Source organism: Myotis myotis, unplaced genomic scaffold (assembly GCF_014108235.1).
Source record: "Myotis myotis isolate mMyoMyo1 unplaced genomic scaffold, mMyoMyo1.p scaffold_m19_p_6, whole genome shotgun sequence".
Taxonomy (NCBI): Eukaryota; Metazoa; Chordata; class Mammalia; order Chiroptera; family Vespertilionidae; genus Myotis; species Myotis myotis.
In genome coordinates, this window is record NW_023416368.1 from 24,460,484 (window position 1) to 24,474,361 (window position 13,878).

At 36.7% G+C, this 13,878-nt stretch overlaps 1 protein-coding gene across 1 annotated transcript in view; it reads left to right on the top strand.

Moving 5' to 3' along the window:
- The window catches only part of LARS1 (leucyl-tRNA synthetase 1), a 54,566-nt gene that overhangs the window by 13,839 nt on the left and 26,849 nt on the right, over nt 1–13,878 (top strand). Inside the window, exons 6-15 of the mRNA XM_036313718.1 lie at nt 1,251–1,412; nt 2,199–2,311; nt 2,904–2,967; nt 3,750–3,817; nt 4,281–4,506; nt 5,700–5,787; nt 5,869–5,945; nt 9,086–9,139; nt 9,849–9,989; nt 11,761–11,838. Of these exons, the coding sequence (XP_036169611.1) occupies nt 1,251–1,412; nt 2,199–2,311; nt 2,904–2,967; nt 3,750–3,817; nt 4,281–4,506; nt 5,700–5,787; nt 5,869–5,945; nt 9,086–9,139; nt 9,849–9,989; nt 11,761–11,838 (1,071 nt within the window). The remainder of the gene's footprint in view (nt 1–1,250; nt 1,413–2,198; nt 2,312–2,903; nt 2,968–3,749; nt 3,818–4,280; nt 4,507–5,699; nt 5,788–5,868; nt 5,946–9,085; nt 9,140–9,848; nt 9,990–11,760; nt 11,839–13,878) is intronic.

Sequence of the window (13,878 nt, forward strand, 5' to 3'; positions counted from 1 at the left end):
TGGGAGAAATAATTTTACTAACTTAAGGGCAGTGTTTGTATATAATTCTTTTTGTCTTTCAGATGACACACTGTTTTGTTTTGTTTTTAAATTAAAAATATTTTTTTTGGTTAATCCTCATTTGAGGATATTTTTTCCATTGATTTTTAGAGAGAGTAAAAGGGAGGGGGGAAAGGGAGGGAGAGAAGAAGGAAGGGAGGGAGGAAGAGAGAGAGAGAGAGAGAGAGAGATTGAGAGAGAGACATTGATATGAAAGAGGCACATTATTAGTCGCATCCCGCCCTGAATGGGGCTGGGGATTGAACTTGTAACCCAGGTACATGCCCTGGACTGGGAATCGAACCCAAGATCCTTTGGTACTAGGGCTGATGCTCCAAGCACTGAACAACACTATCCAGTGCAACACACTGTTTTTCAAAGTTACTTCCATAGCTCCTTTTTCCCCCATTCCCTTTTGAGTGGTTATGTCATACGTTTATAATGTAATTAGATATATTTGTTATACTCTGCATTCCATCCTGGGTTCCTCGAACATTCTGATTTTTTTTTTAATTCACTCTTGGACTTCTGGTCAAGATGGCAGAGTAGGTAAATGCCATGCTTGCATCCTCCTATGACCATATCCAAATTATAACTAAATTATATATCCACCACCCTTGAGAGCATCCTTTAGGCTTGCTGAACAGAAGTCCTATAACTAAGGTTATAAAAGAAAAGCCATGTGGAGACCGAATATTAGTCAGAAATTAAAATGAACTTTTTACTAACTAAAGGGCATGATAAAAATGATCTTAAAGATGGACATTTTTTAAAAAACACACACCCTTTGTGCTGTGTAGTTGTGTTGGTTTGACAGATGCATGGAGCTCTGTTTCTACCACTGTCACACCATTTGGAGTAGTTCCATCCCCTCCCAATTCCTTTTTATAGTTTAACTTCTTTGCCTATTTCCACCCCCTGGCTTTTGGTTGCCTTTTTGATATTGGTAAAGATTGGAAAATAGTAAACTCTTGTGAGTATGATCTAAGCTGTCATAGCTAAAAAAAGATGTATGTGGTATTGGGAGAGGGAAATAGAGAAGGTTTGGTGTTGACATCTTATGTTTGTGATGATAGTTCTTCGTGGTTCCGACATATCAACAGCATTGTTTTGCACTTTAAAAAATTACCAAATGGTAATTTGATCCTAGAATTTATTAACAAGTTGTTGGTTGTTGTTTGATGGAATATGTTTTTGCTGGTTATTTTCAGAGTAAAGCTGCTGCTAAAGCTGGATCTTCTAAATACCAGTGGAGCATTATGAAATCTCTCGGTCTGGCTGATGAAGAAATAGCCAAATTTTCTGAAGCAGAACATTGGCTTGATTATTTCCCACCACTGGCTATTCAAGATCTGAAGAGAATGGGTTTGAAGGTATGCCTTTCACCTCCGTAGCTGAAGAAAATATGAAGAACACGTTTATATTTATGTGATTACATGAGATTTGGACTACTTCTTAATTTAGAATATGTTTCACCGAAATTCCTCTGATGAATCAGTACTCTGTTGTCAATTTAGAACCTAATGGGCCTCTATGCGAGCAATAAAGTATTTTAATATTTGTTGTATTGGAATATATATCAATATGTTAGGATTTAGTAGAAAGGAATTCTATTGAAAGAATATGAAGGAGCCAAAGTTTAATTTGAATATTTAGGAACACTTAAAGGTGTTATTTAAGTGTTCCTTTTAAAAAAAATATATTGATTTCAGAGAGGAAGGGAGAAGGAGAGAGAGAGAGAGAGAGAAACATCCATGATGGGAGAGAATCATTGATCGGCTGCCTCCTGCACTCCCCCCACTGGGGACCAAGCCCGCAACCCACGCATGTGCCTTTGGCTGGAATTGAACCTGGAACCCTTCAGTCCGCTCTCTCCACTGAGCCAAGCCGGCTAGGGCTAAGTGTTCCTTTTTAATTTATTATAATTCTTGTATATTTAATGTATAAATGTGTATGTTTAAAAGTACACATATTAAGCAAAAATTAATGTAATAATTGTGATATATATTTAATAGGTGGATATTAACAATTTTGTTTTTAAAATTTGATATAATTCTTAGTTGGAAAATAGAGTAGAAGAGTAAATAATTGATTCATAGGAATTCTCATTCATAGAGACAGAACTCTCAAAAATTACCTTTTCCTTTCTCCTTCTGTAGGTAGACTGGCGTCGTTCCTTCATCACCACTGATGTTAATCCTTACTATGATTCGTTTGTCAGGTGGCAGTTTTTAACATTAAGAGAAAGAAACAGAATTAAATTTGGAAAACGGTGAGTTTGTTGTCCCTCAGTATAAAAAAGCAAAAATTGTATAATTCTTGCATTGTAATTCGGTGCCCCATAGCCCACTTTTCTCTATTACCTTTGTTTTTTTATGTTTTCTTTCTTTTTGTTCTCTTGTGTCCTTGGGTTTGTTTTTGTCTTGCCAGTTTCTTAATTTCTCTGAGCTGCTTATTGTTTGTGACAACTAGAACCAGGGAGAATGGGAGTGTTGGCTTTTATGATCTCACAAAAGATTCTGTTCAGTATTCCCAGCCAAACAGAAAAATAAATTGCATTTGTGTTTTAGTTTATTCTTTTGTTCTATAAATTGTTTAGGATTCTTCCTTGATTATGTGAGTTAATTAAAAGCTATTTGCATTTCATAAGTGAATTTAAATGTTTAATATTTTTTTGATGAAGGCCGAGATCTTTCATTAAATAACTAGATTGACAATAGAACTACCATAAGAGCATAATTAATAGATGTAGACATTTGGTCAGCTAGAAGTTTTAGTTAGAAGAAATATTGTTGGAGCAACATTAAATATTTAGGCTAAAACTTGTATATTATAGCAATATTTGTCACTTGTTTATTTTTTAGGTATACCATTTATTCTCCAAAAGATGGACAGCCTTGTATGGATCATGACAGACAGACTGGAGAGGTACTTATTTGTGATAATTCTTCATATGGTCATAGAGTTTAAGAAATAGATCAGAAACCTAAAAGGTAACTTTATTCCATTGCTGAGTAGTTGTGATCCTCTGGGGGCTGTGAAGAGGGAGACAAAATGTCATTCTAGGTGCCTGGATCTTGTCTAGGACCTTGCTACTCCAAGAGTGATCCTGGACCAGCCACGTCAGCTTGTGATAGAAAAGGAATTTTGAGCCTCACCCCAAAATTGCTAAATTACAAACTTTGGGGATGGGCCCAGGAATCTGTCTTTTAACAGACTCTCAGTGTGAGTCATATGCATGCGAATGTTGGAGAAGCACTGCCTGGAGAATGCCCTTCTCTGAAACAAGGGCATGGGGAAAGGTAATGAGATACGTGGCTGACTGATGTACACAGATTCCATTTACACTTGCTTTGGCTGTGTGCCTACTTGCTTATATGACGTCAGTTCACCCTACATGCCTGTAGGACACATTAGTGACATTATTTTTTGTAATACTTGAGTGAAGCAAGGGTAAGTGGTTTGTTTAAAGCCTTGGCATAGTAAACCAACAATGCCAGGATCTGAACTTAGGAATCCCAATTTGTGTGTCATTGTTTATTACCACTTTTGAACACATTTTTAGTCTGGTGCAGCGGTCGCCAACCTTTCGGACCTCGCGGAACACTGGTTAGCGAACGCTGGTCTAGAGACTGCTTTTCAAAATCAGCCTTTAATTGTGATGTTAATCCAAGTCTTTTCCCCCCTCCATTTTTGTTTTATTTGTTTAGGGTGTTGGACCTCAGGAATATACTTTAATCAAGTTGAAAGTGCTTGAGCCATACCCATCCAAATTAAGGTAGATTTGCCAAACAGTTGTTTCAGCTTTTTGAATATCAGATACTTGTGATAAAATCTATAACTTTTTTTTTTTTTTCTTTTAATTTTAGATTTGTGCTTGCAAACATTTAACATGGGGGTGGGGAGGGGAAACCAAGAACAACCCACACCACTCTTTCCTTTCCCCAGCTTCTGCTGCAGAAGCTGGACCTAGAATAGGGTTCCAGAGAGGGGTTTTCACTTGAACCTTGCCTGGCTCGCGCTCCGGGGCCCCGAAATGCCTTCATAACCTGGGAACCGGGCTCTGGGTAGTGTTGGGGGAGCTCTGGGTCGCCGCCTCCTAGACTGTGTTGGGGAATAGCTGGGTCGCCACCTCCCAGACAGCGTTGGGGGACCGCTGGGTCCCCTTCTCTTGAACAGTGTCGGGGGACTGCTGGGTCCCCACTTTTTTCTTTTCTTTAATGTATCTTTTTTTTTTTTAGTGGCCTGAAAGGGAAAAATATCTTTTTGGTAGCTGCTACTCTCAGACCTGAGACCATGTTTGGACAGACAAACTGTTGGGTTCGCCCTGATATGAAGTACATTGGGTTTGAGACAAAGAATGGTGATATATTCATTTGCACCCAAAGAGCTGCCAGGAATATGTCATTCCAGGGCTTTACCAAAGACAGTGGCGTGGTGCCTGTAGTTAAGGAATTAATGGGAGAGGTAAGTTGGGTAGCAGAATGTTTATTTTAGTGCATGAATTTAGAGGTAAAATTTCAACAGTGAAGCATGAGAAAAAAATATTAAACAAGACTTTTTAATTGAGGCATACATATCATCAAATATGTAAATAGTGTGTATTTTTTTGGTGCATTTTCATATGTGTATACACTCATGTAAGGATTGCCCAAATTGAAATATAAAACATTTTAGTTTTCCAGAAGGTTCTCTTATGTCCATTTCACAGTCAGTACTCACTCCCTTCCTGCAAAGGTATTCCTGTTTGGCTGTACTACAGTATAGTTAACCATTCTCTGTAATGGATATTTGGATTGTTTCCTGTATTTTTCTGTTCCAAGCAGTGTTTATATCTCATTAGTACCTGATGCTGGAATTCTGTCGGAGCAGTTTTTGGGAACAGTATTAATAACACAAACTTTTAACTGTCTCTAATACAACTTCTTTCCATGTTAATTTGAGTAGATTCTGGAGTGAGGAAAATGGGTGGTATAAATTAAAAAATAGCTTTCAACCTTCATCACTGTAAATTCTGTAAAAGCAGCTCATCTCTATGAATAAAGTGGGATGGGTGGGAACTGTATGGAATTGAAAAGTTCATTCCTTAGCTAAACAAGCAGCTGCAAGCCGTTTATTGTGTACCGGTCCAATCTTGTTGGATTTTCTGATTTTTAAAAAAAGAGAAGCTAGATATATCTTTTTAATTCAATTTGTCTTCCCATCATCGTTTAAAATGGATTTACAATATTCTAGCTTTGTGAAGTCTTATATTTTATTAAATAATTTTTCTATTATATAAAGTTTTATTTGTTCCCAGGTTAACACAGCATTGGGCAGATTTCTCAGAGAAAAACATTTTTTTTTTTTTTAACTTTGAGGTAAATTCATAGGATTGGATCGCTGGGTCTTGTGTGAACATTTTTGTGGCTCCTGCTATGGATTCCTATGTCGCTTTCCTCAAGGAGTGCAATGTCAAAAGCACTGTGTCAGTGTACTGATTTCCTTACAACCTTAATCAGTATTTATAGTTATTTTTGGTCTAGTTGGTAAAAAAAAGAATGAGTTTTGTTTTATTTCATATATTTTTGATTACTAGCTTCTTGGGCTTAAAACAGCATTGTTTTCAATTTTATTGGTTAAGTTTCTTCACCTTTTATGCTGATCTTTTTCTTACACAGGAAATTCTTGGAGCATCACTTTCTGCACCTTTAACATCTTACAAGGTGGTCTATGTTCTCCCAATGCTCACCATTAAGGAGGATAAAGGTAAAGAGTTTATTTCTTTATAGAAATACTATGGTAATCACATCTGGCTGTATTAATCAGTTCCACACTTTGTTTTATCAGGCACTGGTGTGGTCACAAGTGTTCCTTCTGACTCCCCCGATGATTTTGCTGCCCTCAGAGACTTGAAGAAAAAGCAGGTGAATATCTGAGTTTCACATTCTTGTTCCCCCTTCTTCATCTAATTGGTTAGGAACCGCTGAACTTCTCTGTGAGATTAGGCTAAAAAGCTATTGCATGTCACTCTCTATTCTATTTCCTAATGTTTAGATATATTCCTGTGGTTTGAATATTGAATATAATGTATCATAATATATTTCTTTAAAGACTTTATTTTTTTAGAGCAGTTTTAGGTTTACAACAAATTTTTTCAGAGCAGTTTTAGGTTTACAACAAAAGTGAGAGGAAGGTACGGAGATTCTTCCTTATACCCCCTACCCCAGCACATGCTTAGCCTCCCCATTATCAGCATCACTCACCAGAAAGGTACTTTTTTTACCAAGATGAACCACATCATAGTCACCCAAAGACCATAGTGTACGTTAGGGTTTAATCTTGTTGCTGTACATTCTGGGGGTTTGGACAAATGTATACAGTAATTATATATATCCATCATTATCATACAGAACATTTTCTTTCACTCCTTAAAAGTTCTCTGTACTTTTCCTATTCTTCTCTCTCCCTCCTAGAGCCAAGTTGCCTAGATTGAATCTCAGTTCTGTCACTTGCTGGGTAACTGGCAGATCTTGGGCAAATTACTTAATGTCTTAGTGCCTTAATTTTGTTATCTGTAAAATGGGGAAAATATTGCCTACTTCTTTAGTTTATTTTGAGTTTTAAAGAAGTGAATTTTTAAGTACTATATAAGTTCTGGCTTTTATTACCATCCAAAAATGTGTAAGTTGCTTAAAAGACATATAACCAGTTCTTGGTTATTGAGAAAAATGACAGTAAAGGTAAAACAAATTCTCATTTGTGTTCTTAAATATCTTCATTTTAGCTATATATGGTGTCACATGGGTACCAGACTTATCAGGGTGGTCACTTTGTAACATGTAACTGTCTAACAACTCCATTACATTCTATACCTGGAACTAATGTAATATTGCATGTCAACTGTAATTGAAAGACAAACTTTTTTAAAGTTCACTTTAAGCTCAAGCAACTAGTAACTTAGTTGAATATTTGCTCTCTCTAAACTAGTCTTCTTTCTATGGAAACATGGTAAGTCACATTAACATATGCACAGTTAAGGAAAAAGAAGTTCGTTCACATCTGTTTTGCTCACCTGGCATTTAGTAGTCATTAACAAGTAAGTTAATGAACTGAATAAAACTGCTTTTTTAAAATTTGAACTTGTTAATTTAAAGAGCAAAAGAAGGGAACATGTATTATATGTGCAATAAACCTTTGGACTAGGAAGAGGGAACTGTGGGGAGGGGGATGGGGAACATCTATAATACGGTCAACAGTAAAAAAAAAAAAGGAGTGGTAAGAGGAGACACCCTTGCATTTACCTAATATTAGTGGGAAAGCTTCGAGTTTCTCTTCGAGTTTGTCCAAACCCCCAGAATGTACACCAAGATTATGATGGTAACTGTAAGTTTTTTAGTTGTTCTTTTTTAATTTTTAAAATATATTTTTATTGATTTCAGAGAGGAAGAAAGGAGGAGAGAGAGATAGAAACATCAATGATGAGAGAGAATCATTGATTGGCTGCCTCCTGCATGCCTTACATTGGCAATGGAGCCTGCAACCCAGGCCTGTGCCCTGACCAGGAATTGAACTGTGACCTCCTAGTTCATAGGTCAGCGCTCAACTACTGAGCCTTGCCAGTTGGGCAGTTGTAGGTTTCTATAGTCTTCATGAAGCTGAGTAAGCACATCTTTATTCTAGTTTACTGAGAGTTTTTTAAAAAAAATACATTTTATTGATTTTTTACAGAGAGAAAGGGAGAGGGAGAGTTAGAAACATTGATGAGAGAGAAACATCGATCAGCTATGTCCTGCACACCCCCTACTAGGGATGTGCCTGCAACCAAAGTACACACCCTTGACCAGAATCGAACCTAGGACCCTTCAGTCCCCAGGCCAACGCTCTATCCACTGAGCCAAACCGTTTAGGGCATACTGAGAGTTTTTATCAAGAATGGGTGCTGGCCCTGACCGGTTTGGCTCAGTGGATAGAGCGTCAGCCTGCGGACTCAAGGGTCCCAGGTTCGATTCTGGTCAAGGGCATGTACCTTGGCTGTGGGCACATCCCCAGTGGGGAGCGTGCAGGAGGCAGCTGATAGATGTTTCTCTTTCATCGATGTTTCTAACTCTATCCTTCTCCCTTTCTCTCTGTAAAAAAAATATCAATAAAATACATTTAAAAAAAAAAAAAGAATGGGTGCTGGATTTTGTCAAATGCTTTTTTTTCCCATTTGTTGATAGGATCATATGAAATTTTCTTTATTAATTGGTTGATGTGGTGGATTTCATTAATCTTTTGAAAAGTTTTCTGGTAGTCACATTCTCATTGCAACCTAGAATATGAATCTCATTTTAAGTGGGGTGTGTGTGTCAGTTTTTGCTTTTGGCTATACCATTGATGGCGAACCTATGACACGCGTGTCAGAGGTGACATGTGAACTCATTTTTTTGGTTGATTTTTCTTTGTTAAATGGCAGTTAAATATATAAAATAAATATCAAAAATACAAGTCTTTGTTTTACTATGGTTGCAAATATCAAAAAATTTCTATATGTGACACGGCACCAGAGTTAAGTTAGGGTTTTTCAAAATGCTGACACGCCGAGCTCAAAAGGTTCGCCATCACTGGGCTATACAGTTTCATCATTTAAGCCATTCATTATAACTTAAACTGTTGAGTTTTTAAAAGTTATAGATCCCTTCTTGAGATATGTGGTAAAGATAAAAAAAAATTGCTCCAGCCGGAACCGGTTTGGCTCAGTGGATAGAGCGTCGGCCTGCGGACTGAAAGGTCCCAGGTTCGATTCCGGTCAAGGGCATGTACCTGGGTTGCGGGCACATCTCCAGTAGGAGGTGTGCAGGAGGCAGCTGATCGATGTTTCTCTCTCATCGATGTTTCTAACTCTCTATCTCTCTCCCTTCCTCTCTGTAAAAAATCAATAAAATATATTTAAAAAAAAAAAAAATTGCTCTGTATGGAAAGGGGAAGAAATAATAGCTCAAAAAAAGTTTAGAGGTTTCTTTTCTCAATTATTATACTAATAAAGTGTTGATCATTAATCTTAACTTTAAAATTTTTTTTGTAGGCTCTACGAGCAAAGTATGGAATTAGAGATGACATGGTCTTGCCATTTGAGCCAGTGAGTACATAGATTATTTTGTATATTCATATCCATATCTTTATCAGAGAAAAAAAAATCTAACTTTTTTTGGTAACAAAATTAATTATTGGAGTATGGAAATAAGGGGGTTTACTTGAGAGTTTATTTTAACTTGATGTCTGCTATGGCAGGTAAGAGTGAAAGAAAAACTAACAATATGTATTAGCACCTAGCATCTGAAATTTGGGAACAAACAAGTGGCTTTTTAGCATCACTAATTTTATAGTAGCTTATTTTGCTAGTTTGGCCAATTTCTAGGCTTCTGAGGACAACATTTTGCCATATTACTCAAAATGTTTTGTTTTCATGTTAGTACCTGCAGAAGAAAAAGCATTTAAGGTACTAGCAAGTAACTTTCATGACAAATCCAGAAGACTTATTAGAAAACAAAAACAAGACCCTCCAAAAATTTAGTTGTTTTCACAATTTTGCTAATTTCATTGTTAATTATTTACTAGTAGTTAATTGGATGGCAGTGGAGGGATGAGAGCTGGAGAAGGTGTACATGTAAGGGAGGGACAATGGGGTTGCTGCACAGAATTTGTGGAGGGGAGGAGGACAAATTCACATCTAGATCTTTGTTAGTCACTGTGTGATTACTGACAGTGGAGGCAAAAGGACTGTGCCCCATAGGGCTGTTTTGTGTTCATTCAGGATGAGTATGTTCCTGACATTGTTGTTTTTGCAGGTGCCAGTCATTGAAATCCCAGGTTTTGGAAATCTTTCTGCTGTAACCATTTGTGATGAGTTGAAAGTTCAGAGCCAGAATGACCGAGAAAAACTTGTAGAAGCAAAGGAGAAATTATATCAAAAAGGGTTTTATGAGGGTGTAAGTAATAATTTTTTATTGTTTTATTTGATTTACTGCATGCTCTGTGATTTTCTTCTTAATCATTTAAAAAATATGTAGAAAAATTCAATATAGTTCCAGCCATCCATATACTGACCTATGACAGGTTAATACAAGATTGATAAGAGATTCTTCTGTTTCAACCCTTTTTAAATCTTCTTTTGTGGGGGAATAATAGTATTTACAGAAATTACATTTTTGTGTCCTGTATGAATCTCTTAAGGAATGGATTTCTTGAGAAGCTATTTAAAGTTTGTTCATATTATTATGCTCTAAACTCCAAAGGTTTATTGCATGGATAATACATGTTCCCTTCTTTGGCTCTTTAAATTAAGAAGTTTATATTTAAAAAAAAAAAGCAATTTTATTTAGTTCATTAACTTACTTGTTAATGACTACTAAATGCTAGGTGAGCACAGCAGAATGAATGAACCTCCTTTTCCTTAACTGTGCATATGTTAATGTGACTTACTGCAATTCCATGGAAAGAAGACTAGGTTAGAGAAAGTGAATATTCAGCTAAGTTGTAAGTTGCTTGAGCTTAAAATGAAGATTTAAAAAGGTTTTTTTTTCCAATTACTGTTGACATGCAATATTATATTAGTGTCAGGTGTACAATATAGTGGTTAGACAGTTATATGTTATGAAGTGACCACCCTGATAAGTCAGGTACCCATGTGACACCATACATAGCTAAAATGAAGATATTTAAGAACATAAATGAGAATTTGTTTTACCTTTAATGCCATTTTTCTAGATAACCAAGAATTGGTTATATGTCTTTTAAGCAACTTACACATTTTGGGTGTTAATAAAAGCCAGAACTTATATAGTACTTACAAATTAACTTCTCTAAATCTCAAAATAACCTCATGAAGTAAGCACCATTTTCCCCATTTTACAGATAAGAAAATTGAGGCACTAAGACAGTAAGTAATTTGCCCAAGATCAGCCAGTTAGCCAGCAAGTGACAGAACTGAGATTCAAACTAGGCAGCTTGGCTCTAGAACTGTGCTCTTAACCATTGCATCGTAATGATGAAGAAGTATCATTTCATAATAAAGAATTAAATAGATATGAAGCATTTTGGTAATGTTAGAGGATTGGAAGGTCAAAAAAGAACCTGTGTCTTTCACTCAGAAACTGTTTGAGGGAGACACAGGAGCCAGGTAGAGGAAAGTCAGTTTCAGCTGGAAAGGGGATGGTGGCTTAGAGCTGTGACAGCAATGGCAAGCTAATACTTCACCCTAGAATTAAATTTCCCCACTAAGTAAAAGGCAGAGCTGAAAAGTAGTGGGTCTTCCTCGTCGCTCAGTTATCACGTGGCTAGGCAAAGGAGAGGCTGGCTGGCAGCAGGCGGGCTTGGAAGGAGAAGCCCACGTGGTGCTGAGCTGACTATGCTCAGTTCCCCCTCGCAAAGCCTGAGGAATGAGGTGAGCTGGTGTAGTGGGCTCTCTCCACACAGACACCTGAGAAGTGGGAAGGAAGTGAGGGTTTCTTCCTAACCAGGCTCATGACAGCTATCCTAATTATACTGAAAGAAAACAAATGGGTCATACGTATTAGTTGTCCAAACTATGCCAAAGTAAAAAGTTATGGTTGTAAATGTGATAAATTTCACCCTAAAAATATCTTGGGTTGGTGGGTGGAAGTAAATTTAGTTAGGAAAAAGTTTGGTTGGGGGGGGAGGAACTCAGAGCAAATTTTAATTATTTTCTATGTGTTTCTTTCTTCACTCTCATCCTTTTAGGTAATGTTGGTGGATGGATTTAAAGGACAGAAGGTCCAAGATGTAAAGAAGACTATTCAGAAAAAGATGATTGACATTGTATGTGAAAGGCTATCCTCTCAAGGCTGTTTTAGAAGAAATATTTTAGTTAAAAGACAGACTTTACAGTGTGAATTAGCAGGGAGTCTGAAGTAGAACCTTGAGCTTTATTAAAAATAGCGTATTGTTTTGTGGCAGAATATAGGAGACCTATTTAGCAGTTCATTTAAGTTGAACTTCCCACCTGTACCGTTGATGAATAGTGTTCTAAAGTTGGTACGTGCAAAGCGCATGCAGAGAACTTCAATGTGCTCCTGGTGGTGGCCATTTGAGATACCAGCAGTTACAGCTCTCTTTCTGTGATGCTTTACTTATCACTTTCATCCTTCCCTGCATCTTCATTTTTGTTGTAACTTTCTTCTATTGAGCTACTTAACTACTTGTTAAATTAAAATTTTATTTTTGACAGTTATATGTACTCATGATACAGAGAGAGAGTTGCCTGTAAGGCTTATTAAAATAAAAAAGTCAATTTTCTCTTTATCCTTCCACATTCTCTTAAATTACTCTTTGTTGGAGGGGCTCACTTTCAACTGTTTTAGTTTTTTTTAGTATTGACCTTCATCTCTTGCAGATCTCAAATCTAAATGTAGTATAATTTTCTGATTTTATTTTTTAGTTTTAGGCATCAGCCATTGACTTTATACTTTTGAAGATCAAGATTTACTTCTTCCTGCCTTGTGGCTTCCTCTCTAATCTCACCACATGCATGTACACTTCTCCATCCCCCCATCATCCTGGTATAGGTATATTATAATTTATGTTAGAGCCATAGTCAGTGTTTACATTTTTGAGACATGGCTGATCTATAATGTATACGAGAACTTTTCTTCCGTAGCTTTTGCATTTCCCTAAAGTTAATAGTCTCTTTAAAAAGATTTTCCTCACTTTTAAATGTACTTCTCAATACACCATCCCAATCTCTGTCCTGTCTGTTTATTTCTCCTCTCAATACTTTCAAACACATCAGTGTGCTCCTGGTTTCATCTTAGAGACTCTCCCAGAGCCTTCTGGCCTGTTTTAGTTGGTACTGGTTGCTTGTACTGATGCACAGATGTCCTGAGGTGTTCCTCCACCATTACTGAAACTTTCCTTTGCTTCTCTTGAGTTGGATGCCCTGTGTCCTTGGTTCCCTGACTGCTTCTTTCTTATTAACTCTCATTTTTGTGAAGCTTTGCCTCTAGTAGCTTTCCTGAGAAAAGTGTCTGGAAGGTAAATTTTTACAACCTTCTATGTCTCAAATATCTTTATCCTATCCTCATTTGCCCTTCTTTACCTGGGAATAGAATTCTGGATTGGAAATAATTTTTCCTTAACAATTTGAGGGCCATTAAACACGGTGTTCTGGTTCAGTGATGCCTTTGAGAAGTCCAAAAGCATTCTGGGAATAACTCTTAAAAGTCTTAGTCCTCCTTTATTCAGCCTCACGTTTCCTCTTTCAGAACTATCTTGTGCCACCAATTCCTGAGTTTTTTGTGAACGGGGTTGCTTATTAGCTTCCTCTACTGTTAGAATTCGGCCAGCTTTCTTCAACCTGCTAATACAGTTAGCAATCATCTTGCTTTTCAGTTTCCAGAATTTGGTGGCTATTGTTTCTTCAGTTTTTCTCATCTTTGTAGGTTTGTGCCATTAAAAAAAACACCACCTCTTTGTTGTCCTTTTATTGGAATTTTAGAAGCAGCAGAGTTAAACATGTTTTTACTTCACTATCTTTAAACAAAAACCCCAGCTATTGAAGTTCAGCATGAGGAATTGCATTTAAGAACACAGAGCAATAAATCATTATATGGATAATAATGCTGAATATTATTTTTAAAAATTATTCTAGCTTAAAAAGTTTGGGACCATAGTGCATTAAGAGATACTTATATTTGGTAAAAAATAAAATTCATGGTCAGTTTTCTAGTGGGAATTTTTCATGACACTATAAGTCTTTTTTTTTTTTTTTTTTTTTTTTTTAAATTTTTATTGCTTAAAGTATTACAAAGGGTATTACATATGTGTCCATTTTATCCCCCCGCCCTAGACAGTCCCCTAGCC